This window comes from Mya arenaria, chromosome 9 (assembly GCF_026914265.1).
Source record: "Mya arenaria isolate MELC-2E11 chromosome 9, ASM2691426v1".
Classification (NCBI taxonomy): Eukaryota; Metazoa; Mollusca; class Bivalvia; order Myida; family Myidae; genus Mya; species Mya arenaria.
The window spans coordinates 60,794,511-60,817,793 of NC_069130.1; the positions used below are offsets into that span (position 1 = coordinate 60,794,511).

Here is a 23,283-nt window from a genome sequence, read left to right on the forward strand (position 1 = left end):
GTTATGTATTTGAATGTGATAGAAGCAGACGTTAAGTCAACAAGATACATCTCTGTTAGCAAAGTCTGTACCCGGCTGGATAGTTATCGTATTTGTTTACGAAATGTACTTTGGCGATGAAAACCATGATAGGTATCAACATTAAGAGCATTTATTTTCTACCAAATGCATGTCAGACAGTTTTAAGCAAAGTTGGCATAAAAATATATCCAACTCTTTTACGTGTGGCACTACAAAGAGGTCAAGTCCATATAAGATGTTGGATTTTACCTAAAGAAGAATATGATTTTCGAGATTCAATTGCTCTAGTCATAAGCTGGGTTTGAAGTAAAAAGGCATACTGGGGTTCATAACGAGGAACGCTTACGTACTCTTTCTTTTGAACATAATATACATGCGGATACAAATGATTATCATGTTTTGTTTTTGTGCAAATATGTTAAGGATTAAGAAACTATTACCGGAATCAAATTCAACTCTAAATGTATCTGAGTAAATGTTCAACAAAATAATGTTAAAGAATTATTTGTTATCTGTAAATGTATCAACCATATAATCCTGAATACAAAAGATAACATGTGCCTTATCATACTGTACTGCTCACAGTGTTCATGTTAACTGGCCTTGCTTACTTTTGTCATTGTTTATGTTTTTGTTAATATTTGTATGAAATAAAATAATTGAAATTGTTGAATTTTGATTTATTAAGAAAATATTCAAATTCTAGTCTTTTTTTTCGACCACATTTCATACAACGAAATAGTTAGCAAAGTAGCGTACAATTTATTTTCAATATGGTTAAACTTTTTTTTTTTTGGGGGGGGGGAGTGCTGTGGAATTTTTTGATCGATCTCATGACGGCAAAACATAATAAAAAAACAACAAGATTTTTGTGCGTTTAATTTCTAATTGGAATGCCAAAAACCATGAAATAACGGCGGTAAAGCTATGGTTTTGGTAGAGTATGCAAACGTCCTTATTTCAAACAGACATCAATACGCCAATACTTAAAAGCTTCGCTCAAACAATAAAACCTTATGAATGCTGTATATCACCTTGCTGGCTGGAGTAATTTTGCCATATCGAACCAGTAAAATTGCATCCTTTATGGATACGTGCAGCTCTTCAATTCTTTTGAGATCGTTCATTCTGGCATAATGACCGTATATTACTCTCTTCTGAAATAAAAATGCCGGCAACAACATTAATGTGAAATAAAACGGAAACACGATATGAGGTATGCTTTAAAAACAGATATTTAATCTACAGGGAATAAAAACAGCGGTCTTTTATTTGACAAAAAGATGATAACACAGCAAATGCTATCCCGCGTTTTGTGATTGAAATGTGTCTATGCGATCAGTATCATTTCATATCAAGTAATGGAAGCGGACAATTTTAGAGGCTCTAAATGTAATGATCATGTTTTATCAACATTTGCAGGAAAATCAAACAATTGCATTTTCGACAGGCAGTCACGGTAGCCGATTGTTTCGTTCACTTGCACCATCCAACCATAGGCGTTGGCTTACTCGATTAACGCTAAGGTGAGAACATATCCTGTAATATATTAATGATTATGATAAAAAGTTGTAGCGAGCAATGTATTCATCTTTAAGGGTTTGTCTGATTTAGATAACCTAAAAAATTAAAACACAATATAACGATTATATAACGTCGATTATGACGTGTTTTCAGCAAGCGCTAAACCAAATGACAATGTGATGTATTTTTTGTTTGCGTAATTTAACGTTGACGTTTATTCACTATTAAAACAAACTACATGCTCAGAACTACATTTGAGACGGTGTGGATCTGGTACAAATCGCATGATTAACCAATAATCAGATTAGACGGCTATATTTTTATCTCTGTAGCCAAACGGCCATGGTTTATAAGTCATTTCGTCTATATTTTGGCCATGGTCAAACATACCGTTTTGACGATACCGGAAGGGGAATAGGCACTGAAAGGAAGATACTCCGGGTGTTCGCTCGACCGATTATACTGGCTCCTGAACACCAGGGTCCCGTTGGCCGCGTGCATTGTCACCACATTAGCGTCGATGTTTGTGCTGTTATTATACAAACAATGTATGGTTAACAAAGTTGTCATGTTAATGCATTTCGTTTTTCGATAGTAATATTATATTGCTACTTAACAAGGTCATTACAAAGGTTTTCTTTGTGTGCATAGTATCTATGCATATATATATATATGGATAATACATTTATTTTAGTCAAGACTTAAACGGTTCAATTTCAAACAATAAAAAGGAGTATACGTAAAAACAATTCAGTGTATTTTCCAAACGTACTAATTTGGGTATGATAAAGTGACGTTGTAACGCTTTATTTTGATGGTGTCAAAAGGGAAAGTCCTCCATTTAGCTTCGACGTAATCCAGCAGCTTATTGGCTGAGCCCATTCCCGACATATGGACACACTCCGTGATGATACTGAATAACAAAGGTATTGAATAATGTATGAATGCCTTTATGTGTATAAAATATGAAATGCGACATGTTGTGTTTATTTATAATTTGTCAAATGAACAAAATCCAAAATTGTTAACACACAGCAATACTTGAGTTTCAGCAATGTCATAATTGTTTATTGTATAGTGAATGTAATATAAAAAAAGTTTTATGTAACTCGTTCCAAAATACAATTAAGTGATATACAAACTAAAAGTTATAACTTGAGATGAAAGCTTCGGATTTCAGAGCAGGAGTAACTCACTTCATGTGGTCTTCATAATTGATGACATCCTCGAGATCATCCTGCATGAGTTGGCTGAACTCCTGGTTGTAATCCTGAAACCACATTTGCAATGAGACACGTTGTTTTAACTTTATAAGGACTAATATCTGACCAAAGTTGTTTGTGTATTTTGGACCCGATTTTAATTGCAGTAAAGAGCAATTACATTATTTGTAATAACTAAATGAATAACACGCGTTTGGCCAAGTGTTTTATCTATAGTAAACAGCAAGCAAATGCCTTTCGGATAATATCAACAATACACCAAGCATCAAGATTGACTTTATGATATATTGAGTTATACATGGGGGATACTAAAAGCATGTGTTATCACCCTAGGAGTGTACAGATGTATATCATAGCTTTGTTTATTGATGAATTATTGTTTGTCTTGATTTTCAGAGTTTACAGTGTTTTCACAGTAAACCTAACATCGCCTCAGTCATCTTTCATACCAAATGTAAAAACAAAAATAAATGATGAAGCAAAAATCATCCTTATTCTAGTTAAATCAAAGCACGTTGATATATAACATTGATTTCTTCTTGGTAATAATAGGTTGTATTTAAAACGTATAAATAACTTGATTCATTTTTAGGGAAAATGATGTTTGGTCCGTAACTTTAGACGAGCTTTGAATTAAGTCAATTTCCTCTCCAATGACGACTTACTTTTACAGCATGCCAGATAACAGCTTAGAATTGGTTTAAATGTTGGTTTTTCAAGGAGCCAACAAAATGTTTCCAGATATTATTCCTCTTAAGGGGCTCGTCTTCCAAAGCGGTAATTAGATTTTAGCAAATGAAACATGGTGGTACTACAACATTAATAAACAAACTGTTGAGTCGCTTACTTTAATAATGTATATGCTGGGTCAATTGAATCAAGCCGGGGAACGTACGTTAGTAATTTGATTTCGATTGCCAATATATTTCTCAAGGGTGCTTTACCAAATCCTACTACTTGGAGAGGTTCAGAACTATAACTTTGTTCAGATTCAGAGAGATTGTCCTCCTTTATCTTAAAAGAGATTCCGAGACAACGAAATCTTGTTAGAGCTTTAAGCAATATATTCAAAGGACACTTTAACGGAATAGATTTCCAAATTCTCTTTTGAGAATACGATAAGGAATGGCACTTTAGGATACAATGAATTAGGTTAACTTATTTAGTTTGCAATGATTCCGAAACAAATTAATACACCATTATATGAATCACTCTTGTTGGCGAGATGTTACACGATATAGAGGTTTTGTGTAGTAAGGGAAAGTTGAATCCAGTTGTCCGCCTTTAAGGAATAAAACAAACAAGGCAATTAATTGGGTATCCTTATATTCTATGGGCTAAAACAATATTAAGAATACATACACATTTCTGTGAACATAATATATAGAAAACACTTTTAGTAGTAACATTTTTATTATAAAAATACGGACTTGAATAAATAACTTTTGACGTGCTAAAATGGTAGAAAAACAAATGCGTTGCCTGGTGCTATGATATTGTATTTGTGTTATGAGTTTGTTATTAAAATGTTAAAATTAGCATCAGCCTTTCGAACACAAAGTCTCCTGTGATCAAAGAAAAGCAACTAATCAACCCAAGCGTGATTTAAATTCGGTGAAAGCTCCTAATAATAGACAAACACCGCACATGATAAATAATGGCCCAGTCCTGAGAGAATCGGGCTTTATTGATTGAAGACATGTTTGAAATACGGAAACGAAATTCAGGAAAATGTGTTCCAGAATACCGGTTCTTTCAATGCCGCGTGATTGAGTACGAGACATTTTTGCCCTACATGAAAATATTGGCAGTTTTATTTTGCTTGATTGGATAATAACACTGGGCGTGTGCAATGGTGTGAAAACAATGGGTCATGGCATAATGCTGTAATATTTGAGAGAAAGTGTGTCCTGCGTCAAGTATGGCGCGATAACAGATTAAAATCGAATACTTGTCGATGAGGCCCCAATATCGGCGATAAAAGTTATGATCATCCATACTCGATTTTCACCAAAATTACTCAAAGACCATAAGATACACACGTGTAAAGCATCCTGCTATGGGTTATACCATCCGGTTATATTCGGGGTAATTTTGGTGTGTATAAGAGTTTTTTTAAACAAACATAAATCTTATTTTCATACAAATATTCGGTATACAAAATATTTTCTATCATTTCTGATTCGATAATTGATTATGGTTGATCATTAGAATACGATTATCGCTTATTGAATTTGTCCGCCTATTCAACACTTCCCCGTGGTAAGACATTCGGATCTCCTCGGCCATTTTTATCGAAAACAACCTCGGAAATGTGCCATTTAACCCGTAGAAGTAAACTTTTTAATTATATCTTTAATTAAATGTAGTGTTTAAGGTAAAGCTTGTTTTTGTATATCTAAGTTTAAATTGATTGCCAATGAAGTGCATTATTGCAAACATAATTAAGATTCCCAAGAGTTAAGTCATTAAGTTTAACTTCTAAAATTTAAATTACTACACGATCTACTTGCAGCGTAGTAAAAGTGTACCGATTTCTGACATTGTTAACCGTCCATATACATCCGAGGTTGTTTTCGTAGAAAATGGCCCAGGAGTTACGAATGCGTGGTAGGACAGCCTGATTCGAGGCAAGCAGGATCATTATTGATACAAGCAATAACACTGTATACCATTGTATTTCAGACTAGTTCATGTATATTAAGATGTTTACTTACAGGGATAACAGAGAAGAGAACTTTATATGATTGCATATATGAAGACGATTTTTCTTAATACAAATAATCTACAGAGACGCCCCAGCACTCACAACAACATATTTAGGTATAGCTTAATAGTAAATTGACCATTTGATCGTACATAGAATATTTTCCAAGATAAAAATCCTTCGATGCCATCTGATTACCTAGAAATCATTATTGCCACTTGAACATATTGGCATTTTTTGCTTGAATAAATGATTGCATTCGGCATGTGTAGTAGTAGGTAGATAATATGGCAAAGAGTACCGCTTTTGTATTTAGGAAAACCGTCAACTATTGAAGAGACTGGGCACCAAACGATAAAAATGCAAGAAAAAAAGGAAAATTGTCCAAATCTTTCATAAAATTGACATCGATGTGTAAAACTGATTGAATCTTACTTACTGATGAACACACCGCTAGAGAAAAATGCAGTTTTCGCAGTTCATTTCATCTTTTTCCAATATGATATTTACTTGGGTTGTCTACCACGTACATAGTTTAAATATAGACTCGGTATATGTACACACAAACAGATATAAATTAAACTGGGGAAACCATTTGCGCTATTTTTAAACGGGAATTCACAGATGAGACAGCAACATGATTGTTGCGTTAATTATATCAATCATGTAAACTGATGTATTCTCGGCCTCCTGCTAGCCAGCATTGACAATTCCAGGCCTGTTCTGGGGAAAAACTGTATTTGCCGAGTTTTGACCATCTGGTGTCTAGTCCCTTTAATGCATCATTTAACACTCACAGACAATACAAACAGTTCAATATCACAACGACATTAGAGCTAATACTAATGATGAAGTAATTAGTAATACAAATATAGATTTGCACACATATTCCTGTTGAGAAAACAGCCCAAAGTATACAGTTCTAATTACCTGCTGTATTCGAAAGAGACCTTCCATGTCCACAGGCACATCTGGAATCGATTTCCCGCCTTTATCCACAGTTTTCCTCACAATGAAACCCAGCACAAGTCCGGCTCCAAACACAATAATGAACAGCAACACTTTTATCACAACCGGTTTCTTCTCCCCAAGAGGACAGGTACAGTTTGAACATGACCCTGCTGGTCCGTTACTCTGGCCCTCAAGGTTCTTGTACTCTATGTCGATGTTTTCCGAGTCAGCCTCCCATCTTGAAACTTGCTTGCCAGCTGTATATCGGCCCTTCGAAGGCATCCTGAAAATGAAAATAAAGTTAATTAATAGAGATCAATAGGTGAAAGAATGTTTAATTGACATTATTTATACATGAAATATAAAGCATTGAAAGTTTTTTACACTCGCACACATAACAAAGCGGTATGATTTAAGATATAATTATTTTCATATATTTCAAATGGCTATACCCAATTAATATTGAACAAATACCTGTTAGTATTATTTTCTAAAATAATAAAATGTTATGAACTATTAAAATGCTTAGCCGAATTCATCATCTTTATTTTGATGATAAAATCACTTTACATTTATTGATGTAATTAAAACAAACGTTCACGTAAAGTTTAATCCAAACATTGCCTCTTGCCTTAAAGAATATATCACGGAAGAAAAATCGCATTCGTTCTAACATATATACTGCAGATGTTTGAAAATTCCGCTGTGACTTGTACGAACCAAAACGCAAAAACAATCTATCTATGGAAATTACTTATCCCTGAAAAAAAGACATTCTTACGCCGAGAAGGTTTTCGGTTATCCTGGATCAATACATTATCACAATCTTTCATTTGCCTAGGAGAAATGTGTTATGTCATGGTCCGGTATCATTTCTGTGAAAAATGGTTGACAATCTATCATGTTTGAAGCCATATATGAAATAACACATAAGCCAAAAACTGCTACACGCTTTTGTGTCTTAATTAAGTTCTGAAAAATGGGACAGAGAGAGAAAGGTTCATGGGTGTTAAATCGAAAAAAATCTAAATCGTTATCAGTGATTTAGTCATTTTCTATGGAAAGAGTATTAAAATAACCCCTAAATAAAGTTTAATTAGAATAATGGTGTTTGCAAAGGCGCAAAAGATTCACTTTTTTGCTGTGAACTTTGAAACTTAGTTTGGTTTATGCATATTTATTTAGTGCAAGTCAATACATAGATGCATGCACACTGTTTACGCAATGAGGTATACTCTGTATGGATTATGGAGTACAATGTCTAGATGTCTTTATGAATTCCTGTACATGTTGTAGTTTATTTCTTCGGGATTAATATGGCGTTTTCGATCATACAGTTAATAAAGGTTATAACAAAACTTCGCTTGAAAAGCATTTCAGAAAGACGGAACAAATTTCTACAAATGCTTGTGCAGAATTATCAGTTTAAATCTAGTACTTTGGTGTCCATTATTTTAAAGAGTTTGTGACATAGCCATACTATACAAACAGAGTAAAGAAACTGTGTATGCAAATATATTACAGTTAAATACTGTGTACTCGAAAAATGCTCATCTTCGCTAGTATGGTTGAAATACAAAATCTCAAATCTCGAACCTGATCGTTTCCTATTGCTATGCATCATTAACAGTCAGCTAAATACTTTTGAGTCACCTTAAATATTGATTCATCGATATTTTGATCTGGCAAATACAACTTGAACTCAAGCGGTCCTCGGAAGAACGTATAGTGGCACCTAACATGGTGGCACGTATAATGACCTTGAGTCAACACATGATGTTGCCAGGGCATTTATACATTTCACTTTAATGATCAAAATTAAAGGAAGCATAAAAGTTATGATAGGTGTATAAATAACAATATAAACCTTTATAAACGTTTTCTATTCAAAGCTACGAGGCCACAAATTCCACCAGTTAAAAAAGCGCCGAAATATCGCCTATAGTTTGCCCTTTTATGACATAAGTCCGCTTGTTTATACACTACGTGACATATAAAACCTGTTTGATTGTTTTCTAGTATATATCAAGGCAATGTTATTTTAGATGAGATATTTTTCAATGAAATCGAAGGTCAACATGATCATGAAAGTAAGCTACATTTCTGTTCACTAAAACAATGGAAACTGCAGGAACAGGTCCAGCTGACTAAATGCATTGAGGGTCATATTTAAAGGCACTAAAGAAAACATTACTCAGTCATATAATAACAAACATAATTAAGTTGTATCAAACTGTATTGATACATATCGTTTCATTGAGAGTCTTTTGGGGGTTTCAAATATCATCTAGATATGATAATCAAGTCATTGAATCATGGATGTCTGCTATATTGTATACTCATATGAATGAGAGAAAGTCAAAGGGTGCTGAACGCTATACAATAAAGAACATTTTCACATGAATCCATCGATATTCTGTTTTATATCAGAATTGAGAGCTATGCAGGAAAAGAGATGTTATAATATCACGCACAGCAATAAGAACTATACTCTTACATTTCAGCAATAATGAACGTATTGGTAATACTAACTGCATATCTGTTACTGCGCGATGTGAACCACATGTGTGTAAACCAAAATGCAGGTATTGACTGCACGTGCACGCTACATACTGCAATTGTTCCGTGTTGGTGCTATTCTTTGATATGTAAAAACACGTAATAAGAAAAACAAAACAAATGACTCGATAGTACCTTGTTTTCAAAACAAACCAATCAAATGAAGTTAAAAAACAATGCGAGGCAATGGAGTCACATATAAGTCAGATATCATAAGAACATACCCTTGGCGAAACATACAAATGAAACATTACATTCATACGCTGCTATGAAATATGTTGCATGGTATTTCATGTTACTTTTGCTTGTTTTAAACCATTATTAGCAGTCTCTGAACTTTTGAACAAAGGATTCCAATTACATTCAATTTGTCTGCGATTTATCAGCCGTGAAAAATCTTCATGTGCATAAAATACAGATAATTGAATCGATTGATGGCCACAATAGCATTCTCGTTCTCATGAATAACGGTTTTTCAGTGGTAATGACTTTTGTGTTTGTCTGATTAGAATGCCAGTGCCTGCAGGAAGCACATGGAGTGATACAATCTATTCAATAACGGGTCTTATGCTATGGCTGACCATAGGGTAATGTCATTTGCCACCCTTTCGAATTCAGTCAAGAAATAATAGATACATTCGTACAGTGAGAAAGTAATAATGCGATGAAATAATTAAACAAAAATGCCATACAAAGGACTAACATACAGCAAATTCAGCATGTTTTATACAAATTCTGTATTAAATCAATCAATCAATCAATCAATCAATCAATCAATCAATCAATCAATCAATCAATCAATCAATCAATCAATCAATCAACCAACCAACCAACCAACCAACCAACCAACCAATCCATCCATCCATCCATCCATCCATCCATCCATCCATCCATCCATCCATCCATCCATCCATCCATCAATCAATCAACCAATCAATCAATCAATCATTCAATCAACCAAGCAATCAATTAATCAAAATCTTCATTTCCTACTTATAGGAGATATGCATATATAGGTTCAAATAAAGCATAATGTTTTATTCTTTATAGGCAAACATATTTACATTTGTGATGTATATTATTATTATGGAATAACGTTTAAACCCGACTTGAATAGATATAACATACTTAACCATTCATGTAATGTGCAATACTGGTGGAGGCAAGTCTTCAGTAAACACATTTACGACTGGTGAGTCATAAAGGCCACATGAAAGGGAGCCTATTCACTATTACAGTATAAATACAACTTCTTTTATATTAAACGCATGAATTCTAAATGAAACAAAATAATTGAATATCGATGAATAGTTTAATTGCCAGACGGCAGCTTGTTCATTTTCCAAAGCGTATAACATAAGGAAATAAATATAACACATACGATACGAATCAAAATGATCGCCAACAGCATTGAATAGAACAGACCTGGTATTATATATTGGATAAAATATTGATCGTAACTCACGAAAGTAAATCAACTGCGGGTTTTTGTGGATCAATCCGGTGATGTATTAATCTGGTGTACAGAAATCTTATTACAACATGTGACCATATAACTCATACTTAGAGTTTTAACACATTGACATTTGAGCTCAGTATGAGTTAAATTGTATACAATCAATGTGAAATCTTCAAGGACTAGCCCATCCGACTAGCCTATCCGACATAAGCGTACTGTGGAACGGCACGCCACATATTGATGTCTCATTGCCAAATTACAGAGACAAGCCAAAATCTAGTCCTACGTCGGTTCACATAAAACAAAGGACAATTTGAAATATCCATATAAAAACCACATCTGGCTTGATGTCTTTTCCCAGCCTATGTCTGAAGCCCATTATTACGATAATCATCATACCGATGACAATCGGGAGTGTACATTGAATAAAACACAGATCTACTTTGCATTGCTATGACATTAAACTTGGCAAAGACGTACCTTTTTACTTGATGAATCAGACGTAGCGCCATTTTAACGTACACTTAGTCTTACTTAAATTACAGTACAGTTGTTATTTCCAGCAAATGTTTACCAAAAAGGAAACAGTTTTCATCAACAGGCAAATATACGCAGTGCTCACATGAAATGTTATAGAAATCAAGCTGTAGCCAACAATTATCAATATTGTAGCTCAACTACACGGCGGAAAGAGGCTATTATGTTATGTTATAAATCACTGATTGGAGCAGTGCATTGATCGAACAATGTCTGGCTTCAGTCGGTGAAGGAACATATCTATAAAGCATTTAAAAACAGAAGCAGTTTCATTTAAAAGGGTATGAGGCTTGATGATTCTTTTAAGATATAACCACATGCAAAGTTATTTTATGGAAACACTGCTAGAACTATCTATTTACAATGTTCAATGTATATTATTAATATAAAGTATATTATTATTAATAAAAAATAGGTAACGTGGGTACTCTATATGTAATTATGCTCCTTTAGATATCTCTTATGACCTTCTAGGTAGAAATCTTGGGAATCGCTGAGTTTGAGATACAAACTGAAAACCTTTTTTGAACAAACATGAACAAATGGTGACACTTGACTAGTTACATCAGAATACATCAAAGCTTTATTTAGGCATGCCACAAAATATGATTATTAGAATAAAAGCAAATCTGATAACAATCAGATATTTAGCAGTATACTCTGTCATTGCGATCAGAGGTCAAGAACGGTGTTAGCTTCAGGTGACCTCCTCAAGGCAAATATTCCCTCCCTTAGTCGTAAACTGCGATAAAGTTAAATTAGCAGAAGTTTCGCTGCAATTCGAAAAATGTTTCCAAGATTCTATCCTCCACCAATTTGCCCTCAAGCTGGAAAGCTTAGTAGTATTATACGTAGAGGAGAATCCTTTAGAATAAAGGTACCTCTGCGGTTAGGTTTGAGTCACACTTCTGCTATTTAGAGAATCACTGAAACGAGACTTTTGTCAGACAATAACGCGTTACTGAGTGCAGAAAGGCTAGAAATGGTTGCTATCGTCTGTGTCCCCGCATTAGTAATTTAGCAACTTCAGCCATTAAATCGTATGTCTTAAAAGAATAACAAAACATGTCTGATAATACAAGTTTTATTGTTGGTAATTAAATACGTATTTTTTTCTCAAGCTAGAGTTAATTAAATAAGAAGTAGACTGCCTCCTGCCTGATCCGCAGACCCTCAATTTATAGACTCCCACATTTAAACAATTCGAATAATCTCTGATCCAGCTCTATGCCAGCCTTATGTATTTTCAAATTGACCTCAAATTGCGGGTGACCATTCGAAAGCTTAATTGTCTTCACATAATGGTTGAATAACATATTTTCTTTCATGCTTTACGATGAAATATGGGTTTTTAACAGTGAAATAACAACAGTGAAAACATCAATTTGATATTTTTACTGCAAAATAAGGAGTGAAAATATCAACTTTCAGAACTGCTTTTAAATTCCTTTGTTGTTACATGTACTTGCCTTGATCAAAACAGAACACTGGACTTCAGTAAATTATGTAACAAAATGTTAAAAAATAAAGAAATGTTTTATAAATTTAAATAAATATATCATTGGAAATTTACAACTTACCGTTTATTACCGGTTATCCCGTTTATCAAACATTTTACTGATCTTTGAAGCTGAATGTTCGAACATTTGCTTCCATACCAAACAAATTACAGACAAAAACAACTGTTCGAACAAAAATAAAATTTGATATCATCGTTCAAATGTATTTTGAACTGTTAACCGTTGTTGTACGTAAAATGAGCTTCCTGGAGAATTCACACAACATTTATAGATAGATCTGATATTTTTTACCCCACCCACACCTCAAAATATGTCAACAAACTAGCGTGGCATTTACTCTTTATCTGGAAAACAAACATTTTTAAGCGAAACAGACTGACAGTAAGATGACTGAATATTAACTTACTATAAAAACACGCGTACATGCAGTCTTAAACTAAGAAAAATGGTTAAAATCCAATTTGGTTATGTATTCATGCCCATCTTAAAATCAAAAGTGTTTTCATTATGTTTTGGAACATATGTGCACTAATAATACTTCATTGTTTACTGTTCATAAAGCTTTGCAATAATAAACGAGCGAATATTAAGCTATAAGAATGAGTAGTAGAGAACTATTTCTCAGCAAACCGAAAGTAAAAAAGTTCACAGCTATAATTATGCATAAGGGGCGCCCTACGGGTAGCAGCGTTAAGTCCACCCTTTTCAAAAAAAGGGTAATTCAGAAATAAATGAAAAACAAATAAAACTCCGAAAATAAGCATAAACGAAACAGAAAATTTGTTTATTTCAGTGTAAAATCGTATTTAATTTCACTCGTGATCATAAAAAAACTACATTTTACAAGTATCAAAAAAAATCTACAAATATGTTTTTCTATGACACTCGTGGAATAAAATACGATCTTACACTGAAATTAACAAATATCCTCTATGTGTTACTTTCACCATCACCTGATAATCATCAAAAGTATTTTGGTTTGGGTTGAACAATATCCGTGACGTAGAATTTGTGCACAGCCATACCATCTGAACTGAGAGTTTATAAACAATGCAATTAAGTAAAACATTTTCTGGACAGTATGATTTTACCAAAAGGGTTCTATCCTTGCTTAGTTTTATCCAATTTATCGATACATCCTAAATAACTGCTTAAGCAATTGGCTGTTCTCATTCTCATCGTTGGCAATACTAACTCGTTCCTTTGTGAAGCGACTGTAGACGGATTGGTATTGGGCTTCCCGATCAATAATAAATATGATCACCCTTTACAGTATCTCCGAGTTTAGAGTACAGAAGAACACAGTTGCAAAAAAACATGCTTCATACTATGTGCTAATATTCTTGGTGTTTTTATATAATAAAATGATCCTTTATGATTCCAAGACACACTTAAAACAAGTTTTTTTAACTCATTTTGCAGTGAAAATCTACCTATTAGTAACCATTGAGAATAGTCACTGAGTACTGAGAATGCCACTCGTATAGTATTCGTTTTGTTTTCGGGGATTTATTGTCCTTTCGAATATATACATACTATAGGTTTTCATGGTAAGGGTTGACGCTATACATTAACAACTTTTTACATCGACAGCCGCCATTAACCGTAATGGAGCTCTATCAAAAAAAGCGCTATGAAATTGGCGAAAGCACATGTAGTTACAATTGTGTTGTTTGTCAATGTCTTTGTGAACGAATATTACATAAATTCAGTACATACGCTCTCAAATCTAAATAACACAAAACTTCAAAGACATCTCCACATGTGTCAAACATCCTGCTGGTAATCAACATTATTGACAAACGGACAATATTTATAACCTTAGGACGAACATGTCACAAAAAACAAACACGGAGGAAGATTGCGTATTTTCAGATAGTCTGATAGAATATTGAACGCTTACTGGATACTCTGCCAGTGGAAATGCCTATTTCCTTAGAAACTGTTCCCAACTTTTTTTAATTTCCTGAAGTATTGCAGTTTGTTTAAATTTCCTGTCGTTCCGTTTCATACTGGTTATTTGTTTGACATGCAAATCATGCATTTTGTAAAACAAAAACCAAGTAGTTCGAAAGCATTTTATCATCAGCGGAACGAAACAGAAAACTGTTTTGTAAGTGCCAGGAAAGTAGAACGTAGCTTGTTCGATTAGCTTTAATTCCTCTGATAAGTGAGAGCATAATGCACTTAAGAATAATAATACAGACACATCACATATCATCACACAGATACGATTGAAATTGTCATGCAAATGGATATATTTAATCAAAATAAAATAACCATATTCCCAATGGATGTTTTTAGGATCGTCTTAAGTCACAATCCATTTACAATCATCACGTGCAGAAAGCAATGGAAATTAAATCGAGTAATGATCTAAATGACAAACTCATTTACTAAACAATGTTCGCTTTCTAGCAGTAATGCATTTTGTGCTTGTTTGAATAGATACACACGACGAGCGTAGAGCGACAAGTGATAATAACCTTACATGTAATTACAGGTTCTGAGACGTTAATGACATGGTCATTTCAATAATACACGAGACACTTATAATTATTCCTATGAAGATTCAGGGGAAACACTCTTCTATTGTCCTGACTTATGTCCCAGTCTTGCACTTATTATTACCTTCAATAAAACTGAGACCGAACTCGTGGAAACATGTCATGCGCCCGAAAGAGAACTTTTCCAAAATAGATCTACATGAAACGGACATCCAGCAGATAACAAACACTTGATAGGGGACCATAAAGTATTGACAAATTCATGATAGAGGGTAAATACAACGTTGAGGATATCTTGCTGATGACCATAACATGGTGGCTAACATTTAGTTAATGACATGGTAGTAGGCAGCTAGCTAAGAAATGGTAGACGATATGTAGCTGATAACATCCATCGTGCGCGGAAGGGTACAGAATTTAATAGCAGGAAGGGCAAAAATATATTAAATGATTGGTGAATTTACCGGTAGTCTACTATAGTCACATAAGGAAGAAATACCGTGTTTTATGCTCATTTCTTTCAAATTAAACTCGGTGCCCTTCATAAGAACCACTGTTTTTGACATTGATTCATCCTTTTTGGAATATTAAAACAATATTATTAATTGTGAGAAATCTCATTTGGGAGTAAGAGTGCATCTTTAAGAAATTTTTAACATTTCATAAGTCTTTTGTTGAACGAAATGTATAATAAATATTGATATATTGATTCGATTGTTTTATCTATGCTTTCAGAATATGTCTTAGAAAACTGCTTTATATTTTTAATTCCATGCCTATTTTTAAGTATTAGTCATTCAATTGTTTTATCTATGTTTTCAGAATATGTCTTAGAAAACTGCTTTATATTTTTAATTCCATGCCTATTTTTAAGCATTGCTTTGAACTTTTAACATTGCTTTTAACTTGCATATATATTTTTACTTTCTGATTAATTTGTACTGTTTAACCATATATTGTTAAGCGCTTTTGAGCATTTTTGGAAAGAGCGCTATATAAATGTGGTATATTATTTATATAGATTGATCTCAAACTACCATCAACATTTTAAATTTAACAGGCACTGATTTATTACTAACTTATCATATTTTAACATAGAAGCATTGCTTGAAGTATTTAAAAACTTGAAACAAATATGACCATATTTATTCAGATTGTCTGTCACTACCGTAATAGATATACATGCTTCAATCCTAGATGCTTAAGGGAGAAACATACATCATGATGGTGGAACAACTAGTAACACATAGAAAAGATATTTATACATCTTTAAGGACCAGACACGTTATATAGGCTACAATGATAAAAAACACAAACTCGCTATTTTGCAATAAAATGGAAACTATTAATTTGCCTTATGGAGACGGTATTGACAATAATACCGTTTTTATGGTCTGAATCGAATAAAAACGCAATGTTCCTGACCCAGACATGTTGAGTGTAAGACTGAAGAATAGCATGATGACTGCCAAGTGTATTCCTTTTATACCTTGTACCACGCATGCAGGGCAACAAACGTGGATCTTGGCTCATAAGACATATTGGGAATTCTTGAATTTACGCCATATTGTATTACAATGAGCGACATTGTCCCCAAGGTGTATCGTGCTGGCTCATCGGATGCTTCGCATTAATACGCACTTTATACATTAGGATGAGTTGTTTTTTTCAGAACTATTTTGTGGTAATCATGTTTCGCTGGTTTGGAAGAACACGGTCGCTATGAAAGAATCTACAATGCATCGTCGCTACACCGTAAAGCATTGATTATTATGTAGATATTTGCTCACTAGGTTTACTCGATTGTTATCTGCAGACTGTTTATCCAATATATATCCAAAAAGCAAAAGAATAGACAAGCGCATGTTCCGTTGCGTATTTAACTATTTATACAAATAAATGCAGCCTAAATATACTAACATGATGATGTTTCTCTTTATAATCTTTAAAACTATATACTCAGAACGAACGAATATGTAGTTTGATTGTGATATTTTGATCACCATCAACTGAATATATCAGTTGCTCTCTAGTTCGTTTTTGAGTAAAGAAAATACGGGTGTGTTTTGCGAGCAGCAAACGAAAAGTTCCCTTGGTCAGGAATAATTTTACCACGTCACGATGGAGGAATCAAATATGACAACGATAGGAGAGATTGACAACAGAAATTGGAGATGCATTAATCGTAATATTAGTTACAAGGAGAGAACATTGGTTATATATATTTCAAATAGCATAGTTTCATTCAGTAGTATGTAGCATATGGTTATCGGCAAGGCAAAGAACGGGTTGGTAATTCTACTTCTTTTCAGGTAATTGTAGTCAATTCCTATCATGTCTAAACCCAGATCTGCGCAGATGACAATGCAATTGATAAGTTCATATACATAACTAGCCTACAGTTTCATTTTAAACTATAAGGACTATTCAAAACTTCCAATAGCCACGTGGTTTTATCTGGACTTTATCTAACCTTGCACAGTTCACCGTTGCACATTATTGGGGTCGTTGTCTCGACCTAATCAAAGACGCCTAGCAGTACGATAATTGAATAGCTGTGCGTGACAGTATTTTACGCATCGACGTTTGATTCAAGAAATGTTCTTAAGATAGACTAGCGAACATAATTGAATATTCGTCTAGGAGTTTTGGGAAGTAGAAGAATGCCTGTATGATTCCCTGATGTTGGTTTGTAACGGTAATTTAAATCATACATATACATATTAGCATTCATAAAACAGCAAATACATAAACAATCAAAAGCTAAGCTACCAACATATTACAAAAGCAAGGAATACGTCATATGCATAACATATTACTGATATATCATTTACCTTTTACCTTTTCATTCAAATATAGTGAGTGTTCTCATTTCCTCATGTCTTTTATTACACACAAATATATCTTCATAAACGGACTGAAATATATATGGACTGAATAGCATTTTTACTCCGTTTATTATCACATTTGTTAGCCATACGGATTAAACGAACTTCGGTATAAAGCATGACTATCGCCCATTTGTGCTGGAAATGATCAACATCGCTGACTGTATGTTTAAAGCTCTTGTGTATAAATCAACAAAACAACATTGGACATTTTCATTCTCCATTTGACAGAAGACGATCGACGTTTATCTCAATATGAAGATTCACATGGCATGCCATATAGAGAAGCAGGGTCTAAAGATTTGTTTCAATTGTCTGATGCGAGGCAATGACAGCTTAACGCTAAGCCGCACTGAATTACTGGCGGAAACAACGACACAAAAAAACAACGACGTTGAGCTAGTCATGTAACGAAATATATGCCAAATACTTCACATTTGTAATAGATAATCACACGAGTGAACAATCAATCTGTGATAGAACCAGTACGGCATCTTGTCCGGGTTCGCTTGTTATTGTGAAACACGATATATGGTTAACATTATAAAGCACATTTTGATTTATACCGTGTCTTAGAATCTCACATATATTCGCCGCATATCTAACAATTCTAACAAGTTGGTGTATATGTACAATACAATAAAAACCTACAGTGACAAGCCCAGTAGTCGAATATTCAAAAAAAAGTTCGGTTTGTGGGCAAAAGGCAGGGGCCCTAACGAAAATGATCCAGTGCAACGGATTATCCCAACAACCACAGTTTTACAGATTAACCCAATAACCACAGAGCACGGATTATCTAAACAACCACAGTGCAACAGCTTAACCCAACAACCACAGCGCAACAGATTAACCCAACAACCACAGTGCAACAGATTAACCCAAAAACCACAGTGCAACAGCTTAACCCAACAACCACAGTGCAACAGATTAACCCAAAAACCACAGTGCAACAGCTTAACCCAACAACCACAGCGCAACAGATTAACCCAACAGCCACAGTGCAAAAGATTGACCAAACAAAAACAGCTCAAAAGATTAACCCAATAACCACAGAGCACTGATTAACCCAACAACCATAACACAACAGATTAACCAAACAATCACAGCGCAACAGGTTAACCCAACAGCCATAGCGCAACAGATTCACTAGGCAGCCACACCCCAACAGAATAACCCAACAATCACATCGCAACAGAGTTGTACAACAGCCACAGCTCTACAGATGAACACACCACCTACAGCGCAACTAATAAGCACAACAAACATATTGCAATACTTATCAGATTAATGCCACTAGCCAAGCTTGTGTACGTACTTAGAACATAAGCCTGAAGTTATGCGGCCTTTGTATGCTCGATCACAACCTCGTCAATTTTCATCATGACAAACAGTTTCAAGACATATTCAAAATGCATGTTTATAAAGATGCAAATGTGCATTTGTAAAATTTATACGTTCCTTTTCAGAAATGAAACAAATATTACAATTTTAGTTTCATTTTTTCAATAAATGTTCCTTACCTCAAAATTTCTATTACATTCCAGAGAAACGCTTTAAATCATCGACGATAAAACGCAAAAATAGTATATCCATGATCTGCGACTTACATCAGTCTATGAAATCATTTTGAAAGAAAGAGCTTTATTTTCGCAATTAATTTGATTCTTATATTATTCTCTTTTTCTTGCAACGCTTCACATCATTTACAGCGCTCTTTCCATACATGCGATATATAGCCTAGTACTTCAAAACCAGAACAAGAGAGGCCAGGCGATATCGAGTTGATCGGAAAACTTTGGAAGCGCTTTATAGACATCTACTAGACAGTCGGTAAGCCAGATTCGATAGAGGAGCCATTGCATGTCCAAAAATGCATCCCGCAATTAAGGGCAAGAAACGTAGATTAGGCCGTATGATACTTTCTACAAGAGGCAAATTGGAAATTCTTGAATATACGCAATATGGTATTACTCTGAGGGGCATTGTCCCCAAAGGTGTATCGTGCTGGTTGATTTAAGACAATGTATTAATACGCTCTATATTTTCTTTTGGATGAGGTTTTCCCAAAGTTATTTTGATGCAATGATGTCAATGTCGCGTAGAAGACCAAGGTTGTCATGAACGATTCCAAAGTTCATCGCCGCTACATTGTCGAACATTGAATCACAGTATGATGTTGATAAATACCTAGAAATGTTATCTCGAACGTACACTTCGGACTATTCATTAAGGAATGTTCGTGATTTCCAGAAAAAAATAGTTGTGTATGGTTAGCGCAGTGATTTGTGCAATTCACAAAGGCGACCCGGGTTCAACTTCCGGTCTAGGCGCATGTGCGTTTGATTTGTGATCAACAAGCCGGACAAGTGGGGTAAAGCACAAGCACAAGCGCAAAATCGTAAAACGAGAGTGACATAGCAAAAGTTAACATAACTTTGTTTGCAATAATTGTAAAATAGAAACATTTTGAACTAAAAGCACCTGTTCTGACTCGTTCGAGTGATATATAGATACCAACACATTCGTAATATTTCTCTTTATAATCTTCAAACTTATGTTTTCAGCACGGACAAAGAAAGAAGCTGAATTTTGCAATACCATTCGTCCAAGGAATTGTTTCGGCAACTATAAGAGTTATATATCCATTGCTTCCGAATCCGTTTTTGGGTAAAAGGAGTACTGGAGTACTTTGCGAGCGGTCAACAATATGTCCCCTTGGGCAGGGTCTATTGCAACACACCAGGGTAGAGGAACCGAGTTGTACAACGAGAGAGGGGACTGACGGAATGCAATAAAATGAAATGAGAATATAAAACATATAAAATTCGTACATTTAACGGCATTTGGGCATAAATTAAACCAAAATGTTATATCCTTTAATGTACAAATTACATGATTAATACTAAATACTTAAAGCAAGCAAAATATATGGAAGAAAATATAGATTCATATTTGAAATATATGTCCTCATCATTAAACACCAATTAGACGTGTTAGATTGAACTCAACAGCTGTAAAACAGAAAACACGACACCATTAGCCTGAGGGCAATCAACATTCCATGTACGTGTTTAATCGCAACTTCGTCTATTATCATTCTTAAATACATTTTCAATGTGTATTGGTAAAGATTATGTTTTCAAAGATTAAAACGAATTAGTAATTCTGAAATAAGTCCGTTTTTTTTCGAAACTTACTCTTCAAAATATGTCAATGTAAGTTTTAATTCTTCTCTTACCTCCAAATGTCCATTACAATTCAAACAAACACTTCTGATAATCGTCGACAAAAAGCAAAACTAGTATTTACAAGACTTTGATTAGTTCATGAGATAAATATGAAGATAGAGCTATATTAAGCGCAACTGTTTTGATAATTAAAGTATTCACTTCTCTTCGAACGCTTTATGTTATGTACAGCGCTATTTCCATAATTTTATACGAAATATAGTCAGATGGAAAGCGATATCTGGTTGATCGGAAAACTTTACAAGCGCTTTATAGACAATTACTGGACACTCGATTAGCCAGATTCGATAGAGACATCACTGCGTGTCAAAGAATGTATCACGCATGCCGTGAAAGAAACATGAATCTTGACTTACACTCAGGCCGTATGATATCTACAAGACCAGTATTGGACATTCGCAAATGTACGCCATATGGTATTACCCTGAGGGGCATTGTCCCCAAAGTTGTATCGTGCTGGCTGATTAAAAGCATTGTATTAAAACGCACTACCTGTTTCGGATGAGGTCTTCCCATAGTTATTTTGATGCAATTATTTTCGCGTTGAAGACCATGGTTGGCATGAACGATTCACCGTCTAGCATACAATCACAGTATGAACATTTTTACACAAAAATACGCTTCGAACTATCAATAAGTGATTTCCGACCCCCCCCCACCCCATATTAGTTTAGAATAGCATCTGTTTCCCGCAACTAACCATAGATACCAATGCAATTTTAATGTATTAAGATGTTATGTAGTTGGTTCTCTTATTTATTGTCTAAATCAAACATTTAGCATGGATTAATAATATCTGTCATGTGTTCCCGTTCTGGATAGAAAAAAGCGACCCGAGGGCACCTGCGTTGCCTGGTAACGCAGCGTGCCCGAGGGTCGGATTGTTTTATCCGGAACGGATACACATGATAGATATTTTTCTAGCATACCTTAATTATTTTTTTTTGTGAAGAAACTGTATAAAAAGCTCATTTTTGTACATTTCACCAAAAAGCGCGTGCGATCATGTTTACTGACGTCATTACGCACAGTAATTTTTATTCACTGTCAACGTCAATAAGTTCCTTCGATATCAAGTCTTTGAAGGGTTATTTCGTTTTGTTGTGAAGATATATTTTTGCGAAGTTAATGTTTATGAAACTCATCTATTGAAATATCATAATTATGGTTACTTTAAGTATATGATAAAAGAAATAAAAAAATATTACGTCACAGCGCGTGACTCATCTGGGATTTTCCAGTACGGCTGATGTTACCGGAAATGCCTATCCGGTATGCTAGAAAAAGATATATAAACAATACGTCAACCCAGCAAATTGATAAGATGGCATCCTCAAGAAGCTGAATTTATAAATCGCTCTTCAATTCGTTTGATAGAAATCAGTTTGGGTGGTCAACAAAACGTTCACACGGTTGTGGCCAAGTTGAACATTTCACAGGGGAGTAATAGAGTTTGACAACGAATTCATTAAATGAAATGAGAAATCTTATTTATCAAAATGTTCTTTTCATGAATCAGAACACGGTTTGATTTTCTTATTGCAGACACAATACTGTCATTTACATTCACTATGATGTGAGAAATGCAATAGGCGAGGTACAACAAGGGTTATAAGTATCTATCATGTGTTTCTGGTACGGATAGAAAAATCGGACCCGAGGGCACGCGCGTTAGCCGTTAACGATGCTTGCCGAGTTACCGGCCACGCAGCGTGCCCGAGGGTCGTATTTTTCTATCCGGACCGGAAAACATGATTGATATTTTTCTTGCATATCTAAAATTATCAATTTGTGGGAAAAAAGACACTTAAACACGCTTTGGTTATTTTCACCGAAAAGCGCGTGCGACATTGTTAACTGACGTCATAAAGCTTAGTAATTTTAAATAACTAAAATCGCGTATTTTACGATTATTTTATTTTCAATTTTAATTAAAAGTCCTGCATGCTTATATTATTTCATTGAGCTTTATTGAAATGGCATAATATTCTTTTCATAAACCATGCAATAAAAGAAATAAGAAGTGGCGCGTTGTTGCGGGTGACTCATCTTAAATGGGGGGTGTAAGATGTTTTTTTTCCACCACTGGTCACATGACCGGAATCACACTTCCGGTATGCAAGAATGGAAATTCTA

General features: G+C 34.5%; 1 protein-coding gene across 9 annotated transcripts in view; it reads right to left on the minus strand.

Annotated features, from left to right (window-relative positions):
* The window catches only part of LOC128203121 (N-acetylated-alpha-linked acidic dipeptidase 2-like), a 162,843-nt gene that overhangs the window by 7,519 nt on the left and 132,041 nt on the right, over positions 1–23,283 (minus strand). For 8 of the 9 annotated variants that reach the window (XM_052904396.1, XM_052904397.1, XM_052904402.1 and 5 more), the window contains exons 2-6: positions 6,406–6,709; positions 2,742–2,815; positions 2,318–2,458; positions 1,936–2,074; positions 1,056–1,178 (exon numbers count right to left, since the gene is read on the minus strand). In XM_052904396.1, coding sequence (XP_052760356.1) covers positions 1,056–1,178; positions 1,936–2,074; positions 2,318–2,458; positions 2,742–2,815; positions 6,406–6,709 — 781 coding nt within the window. Of the gene's footprint in view, positions 1–1,055; positions 1,179–1,935; positions 2,075–2,317; positions 2,459–2,741; positions 2,816–6,405; positions 6,710–10,924; positions 11,105–23,283 lie in introns of those variants that run through there. The other variant, XM_052904401.1, reaches the window with a different exon arrangement.